This window comes from Neoarius graeffei, chromosome 1, assembly GCF_027579695.1.
Source record: "Neoarius graeffei isolate fNeoGra1 chromosome 1, fNeoGra1.pri, whole genome shotgun sequence".
NCBI classification, from domain to species: domain Eukaryota; kingdom Metazoa; phylum Chordata; class Actinopteri; order Siluriformes; family Ariidae; genus Neoarius; species Neoarius graeffei.
The window spans coordinates 50,111,987-50,135,010 of NC_083569.1; the positions used below are offsets into that span (position 1 = coordinate 50,111,987).

The 23,024-nt window shown below is 40.1% G+C and overlaps 1 protein-coding gene across 11 annotated transcripts in view; it reads left to right on the forward strand.

Moving 5' to 3' along the window:
* ank2b (ankyrin 2b, neuronal) overlaps positions 1 to 23,024 on the forward strand; it is a 359,605-nt gene that overhangs the window by 278,639 nt on the left and 57,942 nt on the right. For 7 of the 11 annotated variants that reach the window (XM_060933349.1, XM_060933287.1, XM_060933279.1 and 4 more), the window contains 13 exons: positions 744 to 842; positions 3,392 to 3,490; positions 4,918 to 5,115; positions 9,108 to 9,206; positions 10,588 to 10,686; positions 10,763 to 10,861; positions 10,955 to 11,053; positions 11,159 to 11,231; positions 11,339 to 11,389; positions 15,270 to 15,411; positions 17,186 to 17,273; positions 17,496 to 17,593; positions 22,702 to 22,737. In XM_060933349.1, coding sequence (XP_060789332.1) covers positions 744 to 842; positions 3,392 to 3,490; positions 4,918 to 5,115; positions 9,108 to 9,206; positions 10,588 to 10,686; positions 10,763 to 10,861; positions 10,955 to 11,053; positions 11,159 to 11,231; positions 11,339 to 11,389; positions 15,270 to 15,411; positions 17,186 to 17,273; positions 17,496 to 17,593; positions 22,702 to 22,737 — 1,280 coding nt within the window. The remainder of the gene's footprint in view (positions 1 to 743; positions 843 to 3,391; positions 3,491 to 4,917; positions 5,116 to 9,107; positions 9,207 to 10,587; positions 10,687 to 10,762; positions 10,862 to 10,954; positions 11,054 to 11,158; positions 11,232 to 11,338; positions 11,390 to 15,269; positions 15,412 to 17,185; positions 17,274 to 17,495; positions 17,594 to 22,701; positions 22,738 to 23,024) is intronic. The other 4 variants (XM_060933305.1, XM_060933331.1, XM_060933314.1 and 1 more) reach the window with 3 other exon arrangements.

Consider the following 23,024-nt stretch of genomic DNA (forward strand, 5'->3'; position numbering starts at 1 on the left):
ATCCCCCAGCAGGCAGGCGCTTGATGCAGACATGGCAACCACTGATGGGCAAATACTGCTGCACCCAGCACCCCAGACAGACCACCACAGGGCAGCGGGCGTGAGGGGGAAGCTGGCACCAGTGTGCAGCTTTCTCCTCGCCCTGCACTGTGACTACCTCAGGCCATCTCTCCAGCAGCTCAATGTCAGTCCGACCATGAGCACTTTCAGCTGCCAGGTGGTCCACAGTATGTAGGGCACAGTTGGTGCTCCGGGCATTAGCACCCTCTTCCAGGAGCATCTTTCTTCTTCATTAGTATTTAAACTAAAGTGATTGGGAATGGCAGTATTACTGAGAGACTCTTCTTTCTGTCAGAGCTGGGCTAAACATGATGATCATGTGACTTCATGGACACACCTTTTTCAGAGAGAAGTCACTGACTGACGAGCACCCCCTGCTGTGTGTGTGTGAGAGAGAGAGAGAACTGGTATTTTCATCATGGTGATAGAAATGTGACTGCATCAGATTGCATCAGCATTTTATTTTTTATGGTGCACAGCTTAAATCAAGGAAAATAATGAAATTATGTTTAGCTCCCTACAAAGCAGGTCAAAACTCAATATGGGTATGAATTGAACATTTAATAAATCAATTTGATCGAATTAGCACCTGATTAAATTAATGCTTAATCATTTGTAGTTCCCATAGACAAATAAGTCAAAGAAATTACTTCTTTTTTCTTTTTTTTTTTTACCCCTTCCAGAAAGGATTTACTCCCTTACATGTTGCATCTAAATATGGAAGCCTTGATGTGGCAAAGCTCCTGCTGCAGCGTCGAGCTCCTCCAGATGCATCAGGGAAAGTAAGAACAACATCCTCATGATAATGTCTGCATGAAATGGACCAAACAGTAATAAATGCATTTCCAGAAACATGATGTTAAGTGACACTGACACTTACAGTGACATAGGGCTGACAAACTCTCAGCTTAGTGTTTGAGATGGCACAAAAATATCATACAGTGGTGCTTGAAAGTTTGTGAACCCTTTAGAATTTTCTATATTTCTGCATAAATATGACCTAAAACATCATCAGATTTTCACACAAGTCCTAAAAGTAGATAAAGAGAAGCCAGTTAAACAAATGAGACAAAAATATCATACTTGGTCATTTATTTATTGAGGAAAATGATCCAATATTACATTTCTGTGAGTGGCAAAAGTATGTGAACCACTAGGATTAGCAGTTAAATTGAAGGTGAAATTAGAGTCAGGTGTTTTCAATCAATGGGATGACAATCAGGTATGAGTGGGCACCCTATTTTATTTAAAGAACAGGGATCTATCAAAGTCTGATCTTCACAACACATGTTTGTGGAAGTGTATCATGGCACGAACAAAGGAGATTTCTGAGGACCTCAGAAAAAGCGTTGTTGATGCTCATCAGGCTGGAAAAGGTTACAAAACCATCTCTAAAGAGTTTGGACTCCACCAATCCACAGTCAGACAGATTGTGTACAAATGGAGGAAATTCAAGACCACTGTTACCCTCCCCAGGAGTGGTCGACCAACAAAGATCACTCCAAGAACAAGCTGTGTAATAGTCGACGAGGTCACAAAGGACCCCAAGGCAACTGAAGGCCTCTCTGACATTGGCTAATGTTAATGTTCATGAGTCCACCATCAGGAGAACACTGAACAACAATGGCGTGCATGGCAGGGTTGCAAGGAGAAGCCACTGCTCTCTAAAAAGAACATTGCTGCTCATCTGCAGTTTGCTAAAGATCATGTGGACAAGCCAGAAGGCTATTTGGAAAAATGTTTTGTGGACGGATGAGACCAAAATAGAACTTTTTGGTTTAAATGAGAAGCGTTATGTTTGGATAAAGGAAAACCCTGCATTCCAGCAAAAGAACTTTATCCCATCTGTGAAACATGGTGGTGGTAGTATCATGATGTGGTATCTGACCAGGTGGGTAGAGCACAGAAGCACGGCAGGCTAGAACTGAGGTCACAAAAACTCTTTATTTTTAGCTTTTCAGCTTTCCACACTCTCCCAGCCACACACGCGCACACACACAAGTGTTCTGGTTGGGGAGAGAGCTCCCTTTCTGTGCTCTCTCTCTCTCCTTTTAAAGGGCGCGGTCACTGAGGAAGACACACAAACACAGGTTAATTCCCATCAGGTGCAATGGTTCCACCACTTACCTTCCCCGACTCCGCCCTCCATTCACAGACCGACGCTTGGCCACGCCCCCGCTGCCACACATGGTTTGGGCCTGTTTTGTTGCATCTGGGCCAGGACGGCTTGCCATCATTGATGGAACAATGAATTCTGAATTATACCAGCGAATTCTAAAGGAAAATGTCAGGACATCTGTCCATGAACTGAATCTCAAGAGAAGGTGGGTCATGCAGCAAGACAACGACCCTAAGCACACAAGTCGTTCTACCAAAGAATGGTTAAAGAAGAATAAAGTTAATGTTTTGGAATGGCCAAGTCAAAGTCCTGACCTTAATCCAATCAAAATGTTGTGGAAGGACCTGAAGCGAGCAGTTCATGTGAGGAAACCCACCAACATCCCAGAGTTGAAGCTGTTCTGTACGGAGGAATGGGCTAAAATTCCTCCAAGCCGGTGTGCAGGACTGATCAACAGTTACCGGAAACGTTTAGTTGCAGTTATTGCTGCACAAGGGGGTCACACCAGATACTGAAAGCAAAGGTTCACATACTTTTGCCACTAACAGATACAGTATGTAATATTGGATCATTTTCCTCAATAAATAAATGACCAAGTATAATATTTTTGTCTCATTTGTTTAACTGGCTTCTCTTTTATCTACTTTTAGGACTTGTGTGAAAATCTGATGATGTTTCAGGTCATATTTCTCTCTCATATTTATGCAGAAATTTTGAAAATTCTTAAGGGTTCACAAACTTTCAAGCACCACTGTAAATCCATCACTTCTTTATAATTTTGACTAGATGTTTGAGACCAACAGGCCTTGAAACACAGATGTGCTATATAATATACATCACAATGTTACTGTGCATAGTTAGTAAAGCCTAATTCATAGACTCTTCTGGACTGTTGTTTAAAAGAAAGCCATAGAGACAATGTTGACTGCAAGAGCCCTGGTAAGCATAGTTTCATTTGGTGATAATACGATCTTTTATCAAATAATAAACCAAATATTTCTTTTTCTTTTCTTTAATAAGAAACCAGATAATAGCTCCTTCCCAGCTTGCACATTAATCTAAACAATAACATTTTACCATAAGATTAACACATTAACAATCCTCTAGTAACTCAGCTCTCTTATATACGCATTTGTGTGTATGTGTATTCTATTCACTTTGCATTTCTAACAGCTCCTTCTAAACCATATGCACTGACCCTTATTCCTATAGAACGGTCTCACGCCTCTCCATGTCGCTGCACATTATGATAACCAGAAGGTGGCACTGCTGCTTTTGGACAAAGGCGCTTCACCCCACGCCACAGCCAAGGTGAGAGTGCACCATCATGGGCTTTTTGCTTAATATTAGATGTTAATATAAATACACAGGTGATCATAGAAAATGGCGTGCGATGATTGGTCGAGAAATTCGGACTATTTCTTGATAATCACCTCGAGCGACTCAGCAGAATGGCGGCCAATCGCTTTGTCACCATAAGTGAAGAAGAATTACAAATGATGAAGGAAAATGCTGTTCCTAAAAGCACTAAAGATGCTACAAAGTTTGGTCTAAAACTATCCAAAGGGAAGGTGGAATTGTGATTTATTTTATTGCTTTCAAAACAAAGTATTTTATGTGAGTCGGCATAGATAAGTGACACAAGTCTGGGCCGAGCCTTTATTATATTTGCATGCTGCTTTTGACGTTTGAAATAAATTATTTTTTAAATATGATTTTTATTTTTTTAAATAATCACCTGTGTATTTATACTAAAACAATTATCCGCCTCAGACTCAGTGAATATCAGTGAATAATAACCTCGATTTTCTCATCTCATCTCATTATCTCTAGCCGCTTTATCCTGTTCTACAGGGTCGCAGGCAAGCTGGAGCCTATCCCAGCTGACTACGGGCGAAAGGCGGGGTACACCCTGGACAAGTCGCCAGGTCATCACAGGGCTGACACATAGACACAGACAACCATTCACACTCACATTCACACCTACGGTCAATTTAGAGTCACCAGTTAACCTAACGGGGGCGGCACGGTGGTGTAGTGGTTAGCGCTGTCGCCTCACAGCAAGAAGGTCCTGGGTTCGAGCCCCGGGGCCGGCGAGGGCCTTTCTGTGCGGAGTTTGCATGTTCTCCCCGTGTCCGCGTGGGTTTCCTCCGGGTGCTCCGGTTTCCCCCACAGTCCAAAGACATGCAGGTTGGGTTAACTGGTGACTCTAGATTGACCGTAGGTGTGAATGTGAGTGTGAATGGTTGTCTGTGTCTGTGTGTCAGCCCTGTGATGACCTGGCGACTTGTCCAGGGTGTACCCCGCCTTTCGCCCGTAGTCAGCTGGGATAGGCTCCAGCTTGCCTGCGACCCTGTAGAAGGATAAAGCGGCTAGAGATAATGAATGAATGAATGAATGAGTTAACCTAACCTGCATGTCTTTGGACTGTGGGGGGAAACCGGAGGAAACCCACGCGGACACGGGGAGAACATGCAAACTCCGCACAGAAAGGTCCTCGCCGGCCACGGGGCTCGAACCCGGACCTTCTTGCTGTGAGGCGACAGCGCTAACCACTACACCACCGTGCCACCAACATCAATTTTGTCTCAGTTATTATTCACCAATATTCACTTCGCCTTCGGGGAATAATTGTTAAATGGTGTGCATTTGGCAAATCTCTACCACTGGTACTCATTCATCGTAAACTCTCTCAGGTTTCGGTCTCTAATTCCATCTCCATGTCCTGTGTTTTGCAGAATGGATATACTCCCCTCCACATAGCTGCAAAGAAGAACCAGATGGAGATTGCCACTACTCTGCTGCAGTATGGAGCAGAAACCAACATTCTGACCAAGCAGGGGGTAACACCGCTTCACCTGGCCTCTCAGGAAGGCCACAATGACATGGTGGTCCTGCTGCTGGAGAAAGGGGCCCACATCAATGTGCCCACTAAGGTAAAGTCCAATGTAGTAGATAAAAAATGCTGTCAAAAGAACAGTACCGAACTTTTGATCCTGGGTTTGTGGAAAATTGCAGTTAGGAACCTTATATGAAGCTGAATTAGATGCAAAGCATTCATTAACATTATTATAGTGCTCTTGAATTCTCAAATCTGATTGGTTAATATGTGTTAATTATTATTATTTTTTTATATCAGCACGACCCTGCCGAATGTAATTCAAATCACTATTTGATTTCTATGAATACACTCGTTCTATCAGCTTTTTTTTTCTGTAGTAACATCTCATTCACAGGGACTTGTATGGCAGACACTCCATATAATGTAAGCCTAATAATATAATATAAATCATTTTGTTTAAAAAAATACCCTAAACTATCTATCTTTTAACATGGTGAAGATTTTTGTTCGTCGACTTTTAGTTAACATCTGTGAAAGGAATCTCAGGTGTTAGTGCTTTGTCTTAGCCGTCACAGGAAAGTGTGAAGGATAGACAGAGGACTTTGTATTTTTTAGTTTCTCTGTAATGACACACTGCATTTTTGGGGGGTTATTAATTTCAGGAGGGAGATACAAGAGAGACTGGTGAGGAAACAACTGTTTATAGCTCCTGTTTGTAATAAGTGATCCATCCATCCATCCATCCATCCATCCATCCATCCATCCATCCATCCATCCATCCATCCATTATCTCTAGCCGCTTTATCCTGTTCTACAGGGTTGCAGGCAAGCTGGAGTCTATCCCAGCTGACTACGGGCGAGAGGCGGGGTACACCCTGGACAAGTCGCCAGGTCATCACAGGGCTGACAGATAGAGACAACCAACCATTCATACTCACATTCACACCTACGCTCAATTTAGAGCCACTGATTAACCTAACCTGCATGTCTTTGGACCAGGCTTATAGTACTCGAGTCCAGGACTCTAACTCGAGCCTGACTCGTGACCTAATTTTAAGGATTCGTGACTCGACTCGGACTTGAGCACTGATGACTCGGACTTGGACTTGTGCATTAACTGCATTAGGACTTGGAAATTGGAGACGAGGACTCAGATTTTTTCTTCATTTTTTGTAACATGCCATAAAAATTTGGTATATTTATATCTACATTAATTTTGTACTAATTTCATGTAAGTGTGTCACACCTGCGTGCCTTGGCGCATGCATCAGATAGACTCTGGGGCGCGCTCTGGACAGTGTGCGTGCCAAGCAGACTCTCGCACGCGCCTTAAACGACTCGCACCTGCACAGGATTAAGGTACAATCAGTGCGCCGATATAAAAACTGTGAAAACACACTTACTTTGCAAAGTATTGAGTTGAGTTGCTGACACATTACGGAGCCTTATTTCCTTGTTTGGTTTCCCGATCCCTGATTTCCTGTTTCTCGTCTTTGATTCTGCAGAGTCTACGATAGCCTGTTTGTGCCTTGCTCGACCTATTACCTGTTTCACCGTTTTACAATTTTGCCTGCCGTTCTGGATTGTTTACCGTCTTCACTTGTATTAATAAACACACCTTCTGCACTTACATCCATCTCCCAACCATCTCTGACAGAATACTTCACAGTCCCTGACAAAGAGAAGCACATTCATCTGTTCAGGAACAAACTCATGTTAATGGCGTTGAAACAGACACCGTCACATGGTGCGGTTGGAGTCTTGGACTCGGACTTGACTCGGATCAGTAGTGGACTCGACTCAATTTTTTTTTTATGACTTGGACTTGAACACTGGAGACTCGAGACTGGACTTGGGGATTAGTGACTCGATTACAACACTGCTTTGGACTGTGGGGGAAACCGGAGCACTTGGAGGAAACCCATGCAGACATGGGGAGAACATACAAACTCCACACAGAAAGGCCCCTATCGGCCACTGGGCTCAAACCCAGAACCTTCTTGCCGGGAGGCAACAGTGCTAACCCTCACACCACCATGCCGCTCAAACCAGACCCATTGCTGATTATTGTCATATAACAGCAAGCCCCAAGTTGTTTTACTCCTTACTTAATGAGCCAAGTATTAATACGTCCTAAGTTAACACTCCTAATGTTAACAAAGTAATTAGCTTTTATATTGACTGATTTTTTAATAATAAAGGATAAAAATCATGAACACCTGCATAAACCAGTAATTATTTCATCGATGAGTAAAAATATGTCAACTAAAATGAACCATCACCCAATGAATAAGGTGATTAATTGCTAAAATTCATAACCAAGGCAGAACGATATGTTCCAATATTTATGCCCAGAGACTTGAGTTCAGTTATTCATATTTATGAGTGTGTTGTAATTTTATATATGATCATTTCTGTGAACTTTTTTACCCATGGAGGCAATTAATATATTCTTATTTAATTATTTCATGTGTGTTAAATTGTTGCTTTCTTAATATGGTTTATTCACGGTGAAGTTCATAGCTTTTAAATATTAATTAAAGCAGAAAATAACTTTCATTACAGGAACCTTAATGCAGATCCTTACCAAACAGGATATCAATAAAAACAGCTCTGGATTAATTACATGCAACATTTCTAAAAGAGTGAATCGAACCTATAATGAATTGTGAGAGATTAGATTAGATTAGATTAGATTAGATTAGATTAGATTAGATTAGATTAGATTAGATTAGATTAGATTAGATAGAACTTTATTGATCCCTTTGGGAGGGTTCCCTCAGGGAAATTAAAATTCCAGTAGCATCATTATAGGATAAACAGAGAATAGAATAGAAAAAAGAGAGAACTTCTAGATAAATTAAGTCTTTAGAAAACTTCTAGATAAATAAATTAAGTATTTACATATACAAATATATTAAGATATGAAAAAAGTCCAGCAGGAGAGGTATTGCACATTTATATTGCACATTGTCCAGTATTGCTTTTTTGTCAGGCTAGGCTACTGCTTCTTCCCGTCCTCTGTCCTCCTGTTCTCCCCCCCAATATACGTGTCAGGGGCGGCACGGTGGTGTAGTGGTTAGCACTGTCGCCTCACAGCAAGAAGGTCTGGGTTCGAGCCCCGTGGCCAACAGGGGCCTTTCTGTGTGGAGTTTGCATGTTCTCCCCGTGTCCGCGTGGGTTTCCTCCGGGTGCTCCGGTTTCCCCCACAGTCCAAAGACATGCAGGTTAGGTTAACTGGTGACTCTAAATTGACCATAGGTGTGAATGTGAGTGTGAATGGTTGTCTGTGTCTATGTGTCAGCCCTGTGATGACCTGGCGACTTGTCCAGGGTGTACCCCGCCTTTCGCCCGTAGTCAGCTGGGATAGGCTCCAGCTTGCCTGCGACCCTGCACAGGATAAGCGGCTACAGATGATGGCTGGATGGATATACCTGTCAGTGCAACATGAACGGATACTGTTGATAGGTTTTTTTTAAAACGAGTTAATCACAGTGAGTTTTAGTCATACTAAAATATACATAGTCTGTATATACAGTCACTGATATTGCCTGTAGAAAGATGAGCAGCTGAGTTTTGTTTAATTTCCAAGAATGTCAGATATGTGAGTATTTCTGTTGTTTGTAATTAGTACAATATACAGGAAAGAAGGAATCAACTCATGAGCTGTGTTAACCTTTAATGATTGAATAAAGTGCAATTTAAATTAATTTGTCATTAATTTAATTAACGGTTGAGGATTTTGCATTAGATCATCACTCAATAGCTTCAGGATTCATTTGAGCAAAATACTAATGTTTACTGAACCATCAAGGAGGAGATGGAGGGACATTATCCTCTGTATTGACCCCTAACGGGAATAGCCAGAAGAAGAAGATGATCTCTGCTAACATTTTCCCTTGAGTTTTGTAAATAACTGCTCTGTAGTTATTGTGTTACTGAACTATGTATGACAATGAATAATTGAGAAGGCTACTGAACTATATCAGTAGTATACAGTATAGTATTTACTAGTATATAAAATACCTGTTCAGTCGTAGTTTTTGTCTTATTGATCACATTGTCACTTGTTTATTTTCTCTCCAGAGTGGACTGACAGCTCTTCATCTTGCTGCCCAGGAAGACAAAGTCAGTGTTGCTGAAATCTTAGTTAAACACGATGCCAACCTCGACCAACAAACTAAAGTAAGAGAAGTATTGCAGTGCAATCACTTTAAACCCCCAAGAAAATACCGTTTACCTACCGTTTGATGCAGTTCTCTAATCCGCCAATCCCTTTATAGCAGCACAATGCATAAAATCATGCAGATACAAATCAAGAGCTTCAGTTAATGTTCACTTCAAACATCCGAATGGGAAAAATTGTGATCTTAAAGTGTGACTTTCTTTCACTGTGGCATGGGTGTTGGTTTGAGCCAGATGGACTGGTCTGAGTATTTCAGAAGCTGCTGATCTCCTGGGGTTTTCACACACAGCAGTCTCTAGAGTTTACACAGAATGGTGCGAAAAACAAACAAATAAAAACACTGAGTGAGCGACAGTTCTGTGGGTGGAAATAAACACCTTGTTGATAAGAGAGGTCAGAGGAAAATGGCCAGATTGGTTCCAGCTGCCAGGAAGGATATAGTAACTCATATAATCACTCTTTACAACCATGGTAAGCAGAAAAGCATCTCAGCATGCAACAGCAGAAGAACACATTGGGTTCCAGTCCTGTAGCCAAGAACAGAGATCTTAGAATCAAGAACAAGTTCCTATTAAAGTGGCCGGTGTGTGTGTTTGATTTAGACACATCATAGTGGAGGAGCAAAGCAAAGGTACATATTTAAAAATAATCATTAAAAAAAAATTAGAGACCAACTGGAAGGTTGTAAGATGTAATCCCAGGGCTGTCAGAGTGGACTTTAGTCCCTCAAGCAAGACTCATAATATAGTATTTTTAAATTGTAGCCTATCCCTATAATAAGACACTTTGGAGCAAAGCAGCTCTAAACTGCCATATAATACTCAATTATCAGAAACGGATTTCAAAGCAAAGTAAATTACTTACACTCTTTTTTTTTTTTTTAACCCATAATATTCATATTGGATTCAGCTCATCTCATCTCATCTCATTAACTCTAGATGCTTTATCCTGTTCTACAGGGTCGCAGGCAAGCTGGAGCCTATCCCAGCTGACTACGGGCGAAAGGCGGGGTACACCCTGGACAAGTCGCCAGGTCATCACAGGGCTGACACAGACACAGACAACCATTCACACTCATATTCACACCTACGGTCAATTTAGAGTCACCAGTTAACCTAACCTGCATGTCTTTGGACTGTGGTGGAAACCGGAGCACCCGGAGGAAACCCACGCGGACACGGGGAGAACATGCAAACTCTGCACAGAAAGGCCCTCGCCGGCCACGGGGCTCGAACCCAGACCTTCTTGCTGTGAGGCGACAGCGCTAACCACTACACCACCGTGCCGCCCGGATTCATGTTCCACCTCTTCATATATCCTTAGCTGTATTGCCTATTAGCTCAGATTTTTTTTTTTAATGATGAATAATCTCTCTTCTAGTTGGGTTACACACCACTAATCGTCGCCTGCCACTACGGAAATGCCAAGATGGTCAACTTCCTTTTGAAGAATAATGCCAGTGTCAATGCCAAGACAAAGGTATATTTGTCCTAAACAGCATGAAGAAACATGATTAACATGTTCTGAAGGTGACGAGTCTGTGTCCTGTGTTCAGAATGGATACACTCCTCTCCACCAAGCTGCACAACAGGGCAACACACACATCATCAACGTTTTGCTGCAATATGGAGCCAAACCTAACGCTACCACTGCGGTAAGTACATGACCCCGCACACACAAACAGACGTATCCACGCATACAACAGATTAGCACGAATCCATGAATGGCGTTTTTTTTTTTTTTTCAGAATGGAAACACGGCTCTTGCCATCGCTCGTCGTCTGGGTTACATCTCAGTGGTGGACACATTAAAAGTGGTTACAGAGGAGGTCATTACTACAACAACAGTGAGTCTAATTTGAAAATCAGCACATTACGGTATGAAGTCTTATGGATATTGTTTATTGTGGCTTGTGACTATGTGGTAATGAGATGATTGTGTTTTTACGCAGACTGTGACTGAGAAACACAAACTGAACGTGCCAGAGACCATGACTGAAGTCCTTGATGTGTCTGATGAAGAAGGTATGATTCGAAATCAGCAAAAAATTTGTTCCTTTTAAAATATAATCTGCAGGTTTGTGCTTCTAAATAGATTTGACTCATTATTACTGATATGACATGTCATGCAGCACCCACGCAGGCTGCTGATGGTGCTATGTCTGATGACTCCTTCGATGAAGGTACAAGGCACTACTGTACTAGTGCTTGGTTGCTGTGCAGAATTGCGAAGTGTTTGAAAAATGTTTGCAATAATTAACTGAATACTACTGAATCATTGTTTAACCACTGTTTTATCATAAGTGTGCTTTGCATGGAGTTGGAAACACAGCAACAGTTTTACCTCACAGTATGCTGAATGTCCTATTATGATAATGGTTTTCAGAATCATTTGTTAATGTTTTTAATCTATCACATTACTCATAAATGATCTGTTTATTTGTAATACATCACAGAGTGAATCTTTCTAAATATTCTTGATGTCAATAGAGTAGTGCTAGCTCTGACATTAGAGCCTGCACCAGATTCATGTAAAACCCTCTCCAGTTGTCAAATTCAGTATAAAAACAATGAAATGCTGATAATGTGGTGGCAAAGTGTAGCCTACAATGTGGGAAATCTTTTCAAAGCCAAATCAGCAATGATGATTGGTTCTCAACTGACCTCAGAGCAGCTGGGGAGGATGCTGAAGGTTTGCCCATAGACCTAATAACTCTCACAGGACACTAATGCGGTGGATTTAATCTTTTTGTTTAGATATATGCAAAGCGTATATTATAGGCTACTATCTGACAAACAGTACCAGTCAAAAGTTTGGACACACCTTCTAATTCAATGTTTTTTTCTTTATTGTTATTAATTAAAAGTCACTTCATGTCTTAAAGTAATGATGGATGTCGTTTCTCTTTACTTAGTTGAGCGGTTCTTGATGTAATACAGTTGTGGAATAGGGCTATTTACTGTGTTTTTATTATTTACTATTTATTGTTTGATCTCAAACGCATTAAGAAGGCAAGAAATTGCACTAATTAACTTTTGACAAGGTACCCCCATTAATTGAAAACCATTCCAGGTGACTACCTCATGAAGCTGGTTAAGATACCGTAACGCCACTAGTGTGCAAAGGCTACTTTGAAGAATCTAAAATATGAAACGTATATTTTTTAACACTTTTTTGTTTACCACATAATTCCATATACTATACAACTCCAATTCCAAAGAAGTTGGGATGCTGTGTAAACTGTAAATAAAAACAGAATGCGTTAATTTGCTAATCATGGAAACCCTATATTTCATTGAAAATAGTACAAAGACAATATATGAAATTTTAAAATGTTGAAAGTGAGAAATTTTATTGTTTTTTGAAAAATATATGCTCATTTAGAATTTGATGTCAGCAACATGTTTCAAAAAAGTTGGGACAGGGGCATGTTTCCCACTGTGTTGCATCACCTCTACTTTTAACAACACTCTGTAAATGTTTGGGAACTGAGGAGACCAGTTGCTGTAGTTTTGAAAGAGAAATGTTGTCCCATTCTTGCCTGGTACACAATTTCAGTTGCTCAACAGTTCAGGGTCTCCTTTGTCATATTTTGCGCTTCACAATGCACCAAATGTTTTAAATGGGAGACAGGTCTGGACTGCAGCAGGCCAGTTTAGCACCCAGACTCTTTTACTATGGAGCCATACAGTTTTAATTTGTGCAAAAAGCGGTTTGGCATTGTCTTGCTGAAAGGAGGAAGGCCCTCCCTGAAAAAGATTTTGTCTGGATGGCAGCATATTGCTCTGAAACGTGTATATATCATTCAGCATTAATGATGCCTTCCCAGATGTACAAGCTATCCAAGTCATGTGCACTAATGCACCCTCATACCATCACAGATGCTGGGTTTTGAACTGTGTACTGATAACAAGCCGGATGGTCCCTCACCTCTTTAGCCTGGAGGACATGGTGTCCCTGATTTTGAAAAAGAATGTCTACTTTTGATTTGTCAGACCTCAGGACAATTTTTCACTTCACCTCAGTCCATTGTAAAAGCGCTCAGGCTCATAGAAGGTGGCGGTGTTTCTGGATATTGTTTATATCTGGTTTTACCTTGCATTTGTGGATGCAGTAATGAACTGTTTTCACAGATGATGGTTTTCTGAAGTGTTCCTGAGCCCATATAGTGATTTCCACTACAGACACCTGTCCGCTTTAATGCCGTGTCGTCTGAGGGCCTAAACATCACAGGCATCCAGTGTCAGTTTTCAGCCTTGTCTCTTGCGTACAGAGATTTCTCCAGATTCTCTGAATCTTTTAATGATATCATGTACCATAGATGATGTGATCCCTGAATTCTTTGTAATTTTACATTGAGGAACATTATTCTTAAATTGTTGCACTGTTTGCCCACAGTCTTGTTACTGACCTGCTGCCAATTAACCAAATTAGTTTTTTATTAGCATTACACAATTTTTTCAGTCTTTTGTTGCCCCGTCCCAACTTTTCTGAAGTGTGTTACTGAGATCGAATTCAGAATGAGCATATATTTTTCAAAAACCAAGAAAATTTCTTAGTTTCAACATTTATGTTGTTTTTGTATTAGTTTCCATGAAATATAGGGTTTCCATGATTTGCAAATCTTCACATTCTGTTTTTATTTATGTTTTACACAGTGTCCCAACGTTTTTGAAGTTGGGGTTATAATTTCCAGATGTTATTTAATAGTTTTGATGTCTTCAGTATTGTTCTACAATGTAGAAAATAGTCAGAATACAGGAAAAACCTATGAACGAGTAGGTGTGTCCAAACTGTTGACTGGTCACATTTCATATGAAATGTGAGTGTTTATTCAGGCCATTAGTGGTTTGTAAAATGCAACCAATGTGTGTGGTATGTTTTTTTTTTTTGGTTGGTTGGTTGGTTTTTATTTAAAATCTGTCATACTTAATCAGGTTGCTAGTTACAGTAATGGTAGCTGATTGATTAGCTGATTGTTAGCTGAATTTTTTTTTAGATTAATCATATTAATGAGATTTTTAAAGATTATTGTAACATTTTTGAAATTGCAAGTATAGTATAGTTTTATATTGTATTTTTAAAATCTTAAATCAGTATAGTTTTTGCAGGGCCCCTATGGATACCAGCTGTGCTGAATGGGCCACCCTGTTGAAATAAAGTTTATCTATCTGTCTATCATTGGATTAGGCTACAAACTTCTTTTATGGTTATATACCGGTACAGTATCTACACAATATTAGCTCAAGTTTAAGTTGTTGTATTGTGTAATGTTGTTGTATTAGAGATTAGCAATTGATGTACACATTTGGCATTGTGATATATCACCTGTGACACATTTCTTCATTGTGGCCTCACGAAAATGTAGGTCCTAGTTGCAGGCATGTCCGTTGTTTTTGAGAAGCTGAAGATTTTTAATGGATATTTTTGTGGCATTTGTGGTTAGAGGATAAGACTGAAATAGTCTTGTTTGATGCCAAAGTACTATTTTAGATACTTACCTCTTCAGGGGGTGCCTTACACTAAAGTACAATTAATCTCTTATAAATATCCATTCTTATTCTGCCCTGTAGGCAGCCACTATGCTTATGACAGCAGAAGTCCACGCTCAGGCTTCAGTACGTTTGATATTTACTGTCAATAATCCTTGCTGCTTTTTGCTATTCCTAGAAATCCTATCCCTGCTGATCAGACCTGGCAACAGGAGCAATGAGGCTTTATTATTTTTACTGATTGTGTCAGCACTGAGCTGTTAAAGCCATAAGCCATGTAGGGTATTTCTTTATGGGAGAAAAAGAGGAAATGTGTGCTTTCAGTTTAGTGTTGCTGAGTGTCAGTATTTTCATGCTAATGTCTAGAGGCAATAATCCCTATTTTAAGCACATGTACCTTTTGTGTGTGTGTATGTGTATGGTGCATTGCATAATGTGTTGTTTACAATGAGGATACCTGAATAGATATGTCTTTTAGTTGTGTTAGTTAGACATTAAAATATATATCATAGTTTTATTTGTGAGGACCTTTGGGTAATGGTTTCTAACACATCTGTGTCTTTATTACAGGTGAGGATACTATGACAGGCGACGGAGGAGAATATCTGAGAGCAGAGGACCTGAGGGAGTTGGGAGACGACTCTCTGCCTGGTCAATACTTGGATGGCATGAATTACCTGAGGTTCAGTCTAGAAGGAAGCCGGTCCGAAAGGTACCACATGCATCAGAAATATGTAACAAAAATTTTATACACTACTGCCCAGGTGAATTAATTGTAAGATGGCAAATAAAACATTCATATGAGCATATATACACCTGTCAGCCATAACATTAAAATCACTGACAGATGAAGTGAATTACATTGATTATCTTATCACAATGGCACTTGTCAAGGGGTTGATACATTGGGCAGCAAGTGAACAGTTAGTTCTTGAAATTAATGTGTTGGAAGCAGGAAAACTGGGCAAGCGTAAAGACCATGTGATGGCTAGGCAACTGGGTCACAGCATCTCCAAAATGGCAGATCTGCTGGCTTACCTGGGGAAGAGATGGCACCAGGATGTACTATGGGAAGAAGGCAAGCTGGCGGAGGCAGTATGATGTTTTGGGCAATGTTCTGCTTTGAAACTTTGGGTCCTGGCATTCATGTGGATGTTACTTTGACACATACCACCTATCTAAACATTGTTGCAGACCAAGTACACTCCTTCATGGCAGAGGTATTCCCTAATGGCATTCTCTATGGTATTCCCTAATGGCATTCTCTATGGTATTCCCTAATGGCAGTTGCCTCTTTCAGTAGGATAATGCTCCCTGCCACACTGCAAAAATGGTTCAGGAATGGCTTGGAGACATGACAAAGTGTCCAAGGTGTTGACTTGGCCTCCAAATTCCCCAGATCTCAATCCAGTTGAATAAATCTGATCTACAGAGGCCCCACTTTGCAACTTACAGGACTTAAACTGCTGCTAACATTTTGGTGAGAGATACCACAGCACACCTACCATATGCCCCTTTTCCACCAAAGCAGTTCCAGGGCTGGTTTGGGGCCAGTGCTTAGTTTGGAACCGGGTTTTCTGTTTCCACTGACAAAGAACTGGCTCTGGGGCCAGAAAAACGGTTCTAGGCTAGCACCAACTCTCTGCTGGGCCAGAGGAAAGAACCGCTTACGTCAGCGGGGGGACGGAGTTGTTAAGACCAACAACAATAACAAGACCGCGAAAGATCGCCATTTTTAAGCGACGAGAAGCAGCAGCTGTACAAACGCGAAGTCATTTATTATTATTGTTGTTGCTGCTGCTGTTTCTTCCATGTTGTTTTTGCTTCGATATTCGCGCCAAGGTTTATGCAAACGTAGCAACGTAACTGACGTATACAGCGACGTAACTGACGTATACAGCGACGTGATGACGTGGCTTCCCTTAGCACCGCGAGCTATGGAAAAGCAAACTGGTTCTCAGCTGGCTCGCAAGTTGAACGAGTTGTGAACCAGCACCAGCACTGGCCCCGAACCAGCCCTGGAACTGATTTGATGGAAAAGGGGTACTAGAGGTCTTTTGGGGTCCATGCCTCAACAGATCAGAACTCTTTTGGTGGCACAAGGGGGACCTGTACAATATTAGGTAGATGGGTTTAATATTATGGCTGATCAGTGTATATTTTTAGGTACTACATTTAGCTGTACTTTGCAGTGTTTTTATCCCCCGCTGGCAGAAAGGCCCGAAGGGGGATTATGTCGTGGCGATGTCCTACGAATTCCTACTGAAAACAGCTTCAAATTACATAACACTGCTTGTTGACTCACATCTTTTTCTAATAGATTCTATAATAGATGATTCCTACTAACTTCTAATGCTTTTGATTCTTCTAATGCTCACATAGTCGGTTCCAAAGGTATGAGGGTAATAATTTTAAAATTTTAAGCTTGGCATTGTCAGCATTTCCTAGAATCTCTAAGTTACTGATTGTTCTGTGTGTCATTTCAGTATGGACAGGTCCTACATGTCTAATCGTCACGGCTATTACTCCCCAAAGCATGATGGGATGGTGGATGATACAATCCATAGTTACCAGGTAAAGTCATACAGTTACAGATCTTTGCAATGTGGCAGTACTATTAATGCACATCTGTTTAATGCCACTTGAGAAACTTAAAAGTATTCAGTCTGAGGAATTATCATAAAAGATCCTTTAAATCCCAGTGAGGTCTACTATTGTCTTTTTAAAAGAATTTAGTTATGACGTTTAGAATATTAGCTGGAGTTCAAATTACCATCTTCACCTAACTGTGTCCAGGTGTCATCTCTTGCTAATGAGAAGGACCCATTTAGACTGAACTGGGAAACGGAAAACCTGGACAATATTGCATTGTCCTCCAGTGCTGCTCAATCTGGGTATGACATATATACACATATACACACTAATGTCTGAAAATGTGATCGTGAAGTGTTCATTACTATACAGAATTCTAGCTGAAAAATAACTGAAGTTCATAAAAGAAGATTTCGCACCATTATTATCAATGTCTAGCAAATGTCTTTGCTCATAGATATGCAATTTATCTAATCAGTAGATTACATTGTACAAACCCCATTTCCAGAAAAGTTGGGATTTGGGAGAAAAACCTTTGCCTGAGTAAACAAGGAACAAGGACTTAAAGGATATGGGACATGGATTTTTTTCTGGGCATAATTATGTATAAAGGACATAAGAAATGCCATCTAAATCACTGCAGGGCGTCAAAAATGTGAAAATCATCACATTATTAAACTTTTTTTATACATCAGTGTAAAACAATGATTCGTTAATTAGCTAGGTGGTCACGTGACCCGTGATGTCACAAAAACTTTCCAAGGAGCCAGCGCTTGGGAATCTAATGTAAACAGGTTACAGAAATGGACACCATCGACAGTGATATTCCCGATGTTTCACAGAGATGTGAAGTTAGACCTTATCAATTCGAACCGATAGCTGGAAATTCACATGAACATGGATCTTGTCTTTACTCTGACGGGTCAGATGATTTGGAGAGTGAGAGTTCATTCAATCCCCATGAAACTGAAAGCGGTCGGCTCGATAACACTTCCTGGTAAGTTAAAAACAATTCTGCTCAAAGGCTAATGATCTGTTGAAAGAAGTATTATTTTTGTATCATACATTGAAAGTTCATCATAGATCTAGCTAAAGTCCATTGCAAGCTAGTTTTTTTTTGCTGATATTTTTCGAGATTGATTGAGATACAATGCTTCCAGAGTCCGAGATGAAAACATTCAAAATGGCGAAACGAGTCAGAATTATGATAATCAATAATTGATACACCCAAAATTATAATACTAATCCTTACCTCGGCTTTCAGACGCTTAGCGAATGCACCTCGTGGTGGCCGTAGCACTTCGGGTTTCACTCCGCCGTCTTGTTCCTGAATTGGGACGTTGGGAACGGCTCCATCTTTAAGTAGCCTCTTAAATTTGGCTTGGCAATTAATATCGCTCAGTACCTGAGTATTAATGTTGAAAGAATCCTCAGTGAAATGGTCCGAACACAGTTTGTGGGAAACAGTAGGTGCAAAGTTTTTTTCAACAGGTGTTCTGTAAAGTTATCCTACCTCTTGGATTTGTCCTACCAAGCCTACTGCGCATGCGCGAAGCCTACTGTGCTTAGTGATGGGAATTTCAGCTCTTTTTCGGGAGCCGGCTCTTTTGGCTCTTCTTACTATAAGGAGCCGGCTCTTTCGGCTCCCAAACGGCTCCTGAGATTTTATTTTTGATTTAATTGCTGCAATTAACTAGTTAATTAATTACATTATTATTTATATTTTATCAATAGGATGTTTTCCATTTTATTTTTTAGTTTTTTGTAGCCATTGTAAAGCTTTGTAACGTATAGCAGTGTAACAATGTTCTAGCTATAGAAATAAAACTTACTTACCAATTAATAAATTATTTTCTCACAAACATAATGCAAAACTGTGTTATATTACCAATATAAAATACACAAGACGTCAACTGTTTATCCTTTATGGCTTTATTTCACACTCGACCTTGAACAAAATGCCACAAAATAAATTATGAAGTATACCGTAAATCAGGCCTAAGAAACTATGAAGCAAAGTTGGAAATTATTTTAACAAACACAGAACAATCTGCAACAAAATCTCATTCTCATTATCTCTAGCCGCTTTATCCTGTTCTACAGGGTCGCAGGCAAGCTGGAGTCTATCCCAGCTGACTACGGGCGAAAGGCGGGGTACACCCTGGACAAGTCGCCAGGTCATCACAGGGCTGACACATAGACACAGACAACCATTCACACTCACATTCACACCTACGCTCAATTTAGAGTCACCAGTTAACCTAACCTGCATGTCTTTGGACTGTGGGGGAAACCGGAGCACCCGGAGGAAACCCACGCGGACACGGGGAGAACATGCAAACTCCACACAGAAAGGCCCTCGCCGGCCACGGGGCTCGAACCCGGACCTTCTTGCTGTGAGGCGACAGCGCTAACCACTACACCATCGTGCCGCCCATGCAACAAAATATTTTATTAAATAAAATATTAAATAAAATATTAGACTCCTCTCCCCTGCGCTCCACAGCTTTAAGCATTACACCAATTTTTGTATTTTTGCAGCTGTGAATGACATCAACCCCCCCACAAAAAAAAGTAGGCGTACACCATGCTACTTTTTTTCCTTTGAATGGTAATAGACAACACAAAGACGCAATCGGACAGCAACTTTTTTTTGTGAAAGTCTCTCTCTCTGAGGCACCTAAGGACAAAAAACTAATTCTGCTCCCCAACTCGGCTCCCACCGAAGAGCCGGTTCCCGTCGTTCACTTCAAAGAGCCGGCTCTTTGAACCGGATCGTTCGCGACCGACACATCACTACTGCGCATGCGCAGGTGAGCCCACACTTTCCTCAGCTTCGGGTCCTTGGGGAATGCAAAAAAACTTACTCCAGGGCATTTCCCATTGGAATTATTGCAACCATAAGCAGCACAATACACCATGATGTTCAATGTACGTTAAAGACTATAAAAACAATTTTCTTGTCATCCACTTTTCCATTCATCTACCCGCTTGTGCTGTGCCGTGATGTATGATCACGTGACAGCGGCTCTTCCGGTTGTAGAAAATGCATATCGGAAGTCGAGCAGAAATGCCATATAATCATCACGAATATAACGATTTTGCTGAATTTAATAGATGATTTTGTATTTGTTGATGCAATTAATTCATATTTTTAATGGAAAGAAACTGATATAGCGTGCATTTATGTTTCATGTCCCATATCCTTTAACAAACCTGTATGACTTGGAGCATGGTTTCCTACCAATACTATGGTCTTTAAACCCATGAGTGAACAGTGGCAATGGAAGTATGAGCTCAGGTTATAGTAGCATCACAAAAATGTCAAAAGAGTTTTCGACAGAAGCAGAGTGATTGTGAAAAAGCCCAGGCTGCTGTCATTCCAGTGCAATGAAACAAGACTGGTAGTATTATGTTGTTGTTTGTCATGGGTTTTGGATCTGCTGTTTACTGATGTGATATTGCATCTTTTTTTAATAAAGATGAAACAGGTAAAGAAGACTGGCCCATTGGGTTGTCTTGGGGCGAGTCAGTGTAGACTAGAAATGGGTGTTGTGCTAGACTACCAGAAGCTCTACGTTGACAAGATCATAACATTTAATGTGAAGGGTTTTTGAATTTTTTTTTTGAAAAATACAGCACTGTACAAAAGTCTTAGGCACCCTATTTTTTCATACAAACTTTTTATTTTATGACTTCTACATTATCGAGTCAGTACAAAAACATTTTAGAGTTCAAACATTTGTTTTCCAGGACAAAATTAAATGTTACAGAATAAAAATGTCTGTATCTGAGCAGCATATTACATAAAAGACCACTTTTCAGATTAAAAAAGAAAACATAATGAAGGCTGCTGGGTTTTCCTGAAAAATTAAGAAGCGAGTGTGACAAAGTGTCCAGAAGAACTGTGGCTGCTTCTGCAAAATGCTCATTATATGGCTCCCTCACCCCCCTCTGAGGCATCAAGGTGTTAAACATAAGGTGTTTAACTTTTGGAAGGTTTTCATCAAGATTTTATGAATGCCTCAGTTATAAAAGATCTCAGTTGATTTCTCCACTTTGACTTTTGTTGCTCTTTATGTAGGCATATCAGACGCTCGCTGGCCGTGCTATGAAAATTGTGCATGCAGACGCTCATCTAAGTTTCCAAATCTGTCATTGCTTAACTCTTGAATATCTTCTATCGTGAATACTATCATTAAAAAGCTTATAATTTCTGCTTTCTAAAGAAATTTATCTCATTAAGATCTGTTCAGTTCTTTGGGAGTAACGGCAGGTTGGAGTTGGTGTAACAGAGTACACTTTCCGCTCACGGGATGTCAGGAAACTGCCGGTGCTTTTTGAGTCACGGGAAAGCAGTCAGGTTCTCTCTCTTCTCATCGGGTTCCGACTGGATTACTCGTGGATATCAATCAATCAATCAATCAATCAATCAATCAATCAATCAATCAATCAGATACCGCCTATAGGAATGTTCTGTAGCTCTCACTGTTTCTGATGACGTATTCAGCAAACTTTTCCATCAGCTAGTTTTGATGTTATGATTCACGGGAGACTTTGAAGTGAGTTTTCATAGCTTTACCTACTTATTTTTTCAAATCAAAGTGATTCATGTAAATAAATAACTATTTTAGAATATAACTGGAGTTTTTTTGATGAAAAATATTGAGCTCTTAGTCGTCAGATTGAGATTTGAAAAGAACGGAAGTCACAAACGTGAGTGTCAATTTCAGTTTAGTTAATTGGAATTATTTATTGGATGTGGATCACACAATTTTTTCGAGGTTCGCCTTGAAAGCTGTGAATATTAACCAAAATAATCATTTATAGTCTTTCATATAAACACTAGTACTTTTGAGAAATACAAAGGCCTACAGAGCACAAAGAGGGTATTAGAAATAATCTTTTATTACTTTTTTATTGAGTGTACCGATTTAATGTTTTACCTAATTAGCATAATTAATACTAATTAAATACTAATTTGCACAATTTGTTTTTACTAATTTTTCAAACTTTGTATTCAGTACACAACCATCTATGTGCCTGCCAATTTCCATGTAAATATCTTGAAAAATAGAAACGTTATTAAGAAAAAAACATTTGATCTCAATCATTAACGAGCTCCATTTTGGACCATGTGATCCTAATACATAATATTCCGGCAGTTTTCTAAAAATTAACCCGTTTTTTCACTCGTTGATTTGTAATATCTCAAGAACGGATAAGCACATTTTAATTCTGTAAAAAAATATGTTGTTCTGCATTCAATTCTGAATTCAATTGGAGCAGTTTCAAGCAATTTGGATTGAATTTGAATTGTCACCTGATATGCCTACTGTATATGCTACTCTCTCTCTCTCTCTCTCTCTCTCTGTCTCATATTCTGATGGGTATCTTGTTCTCTCTCCAGCCATTCCTCTCCGTGCCATGAACATGACAGCAGCAGGTGACTGGCTGCATTTTGACGTATAACCATATGGCTTTTCATCCCCTGTCTCTGTCTCTTGCACTGTGCAGTCCATACAGAAAGCTCTGTAATCTTTGTTTTGCCTGTCAACTCTCTCAATCCCAAATTAAAACACAGAAACATATTTGCAATGTCTGCTGTGACCTGTTAATGCCCAAGGTGCTAACATGAATATCGTGTTTAACTCAATATTATCTGTCTAAAGCGTAGCAGATTAAAATCTCACATTTCTTGCAGTGAATGTATTTATCATTTCATTAAAATGT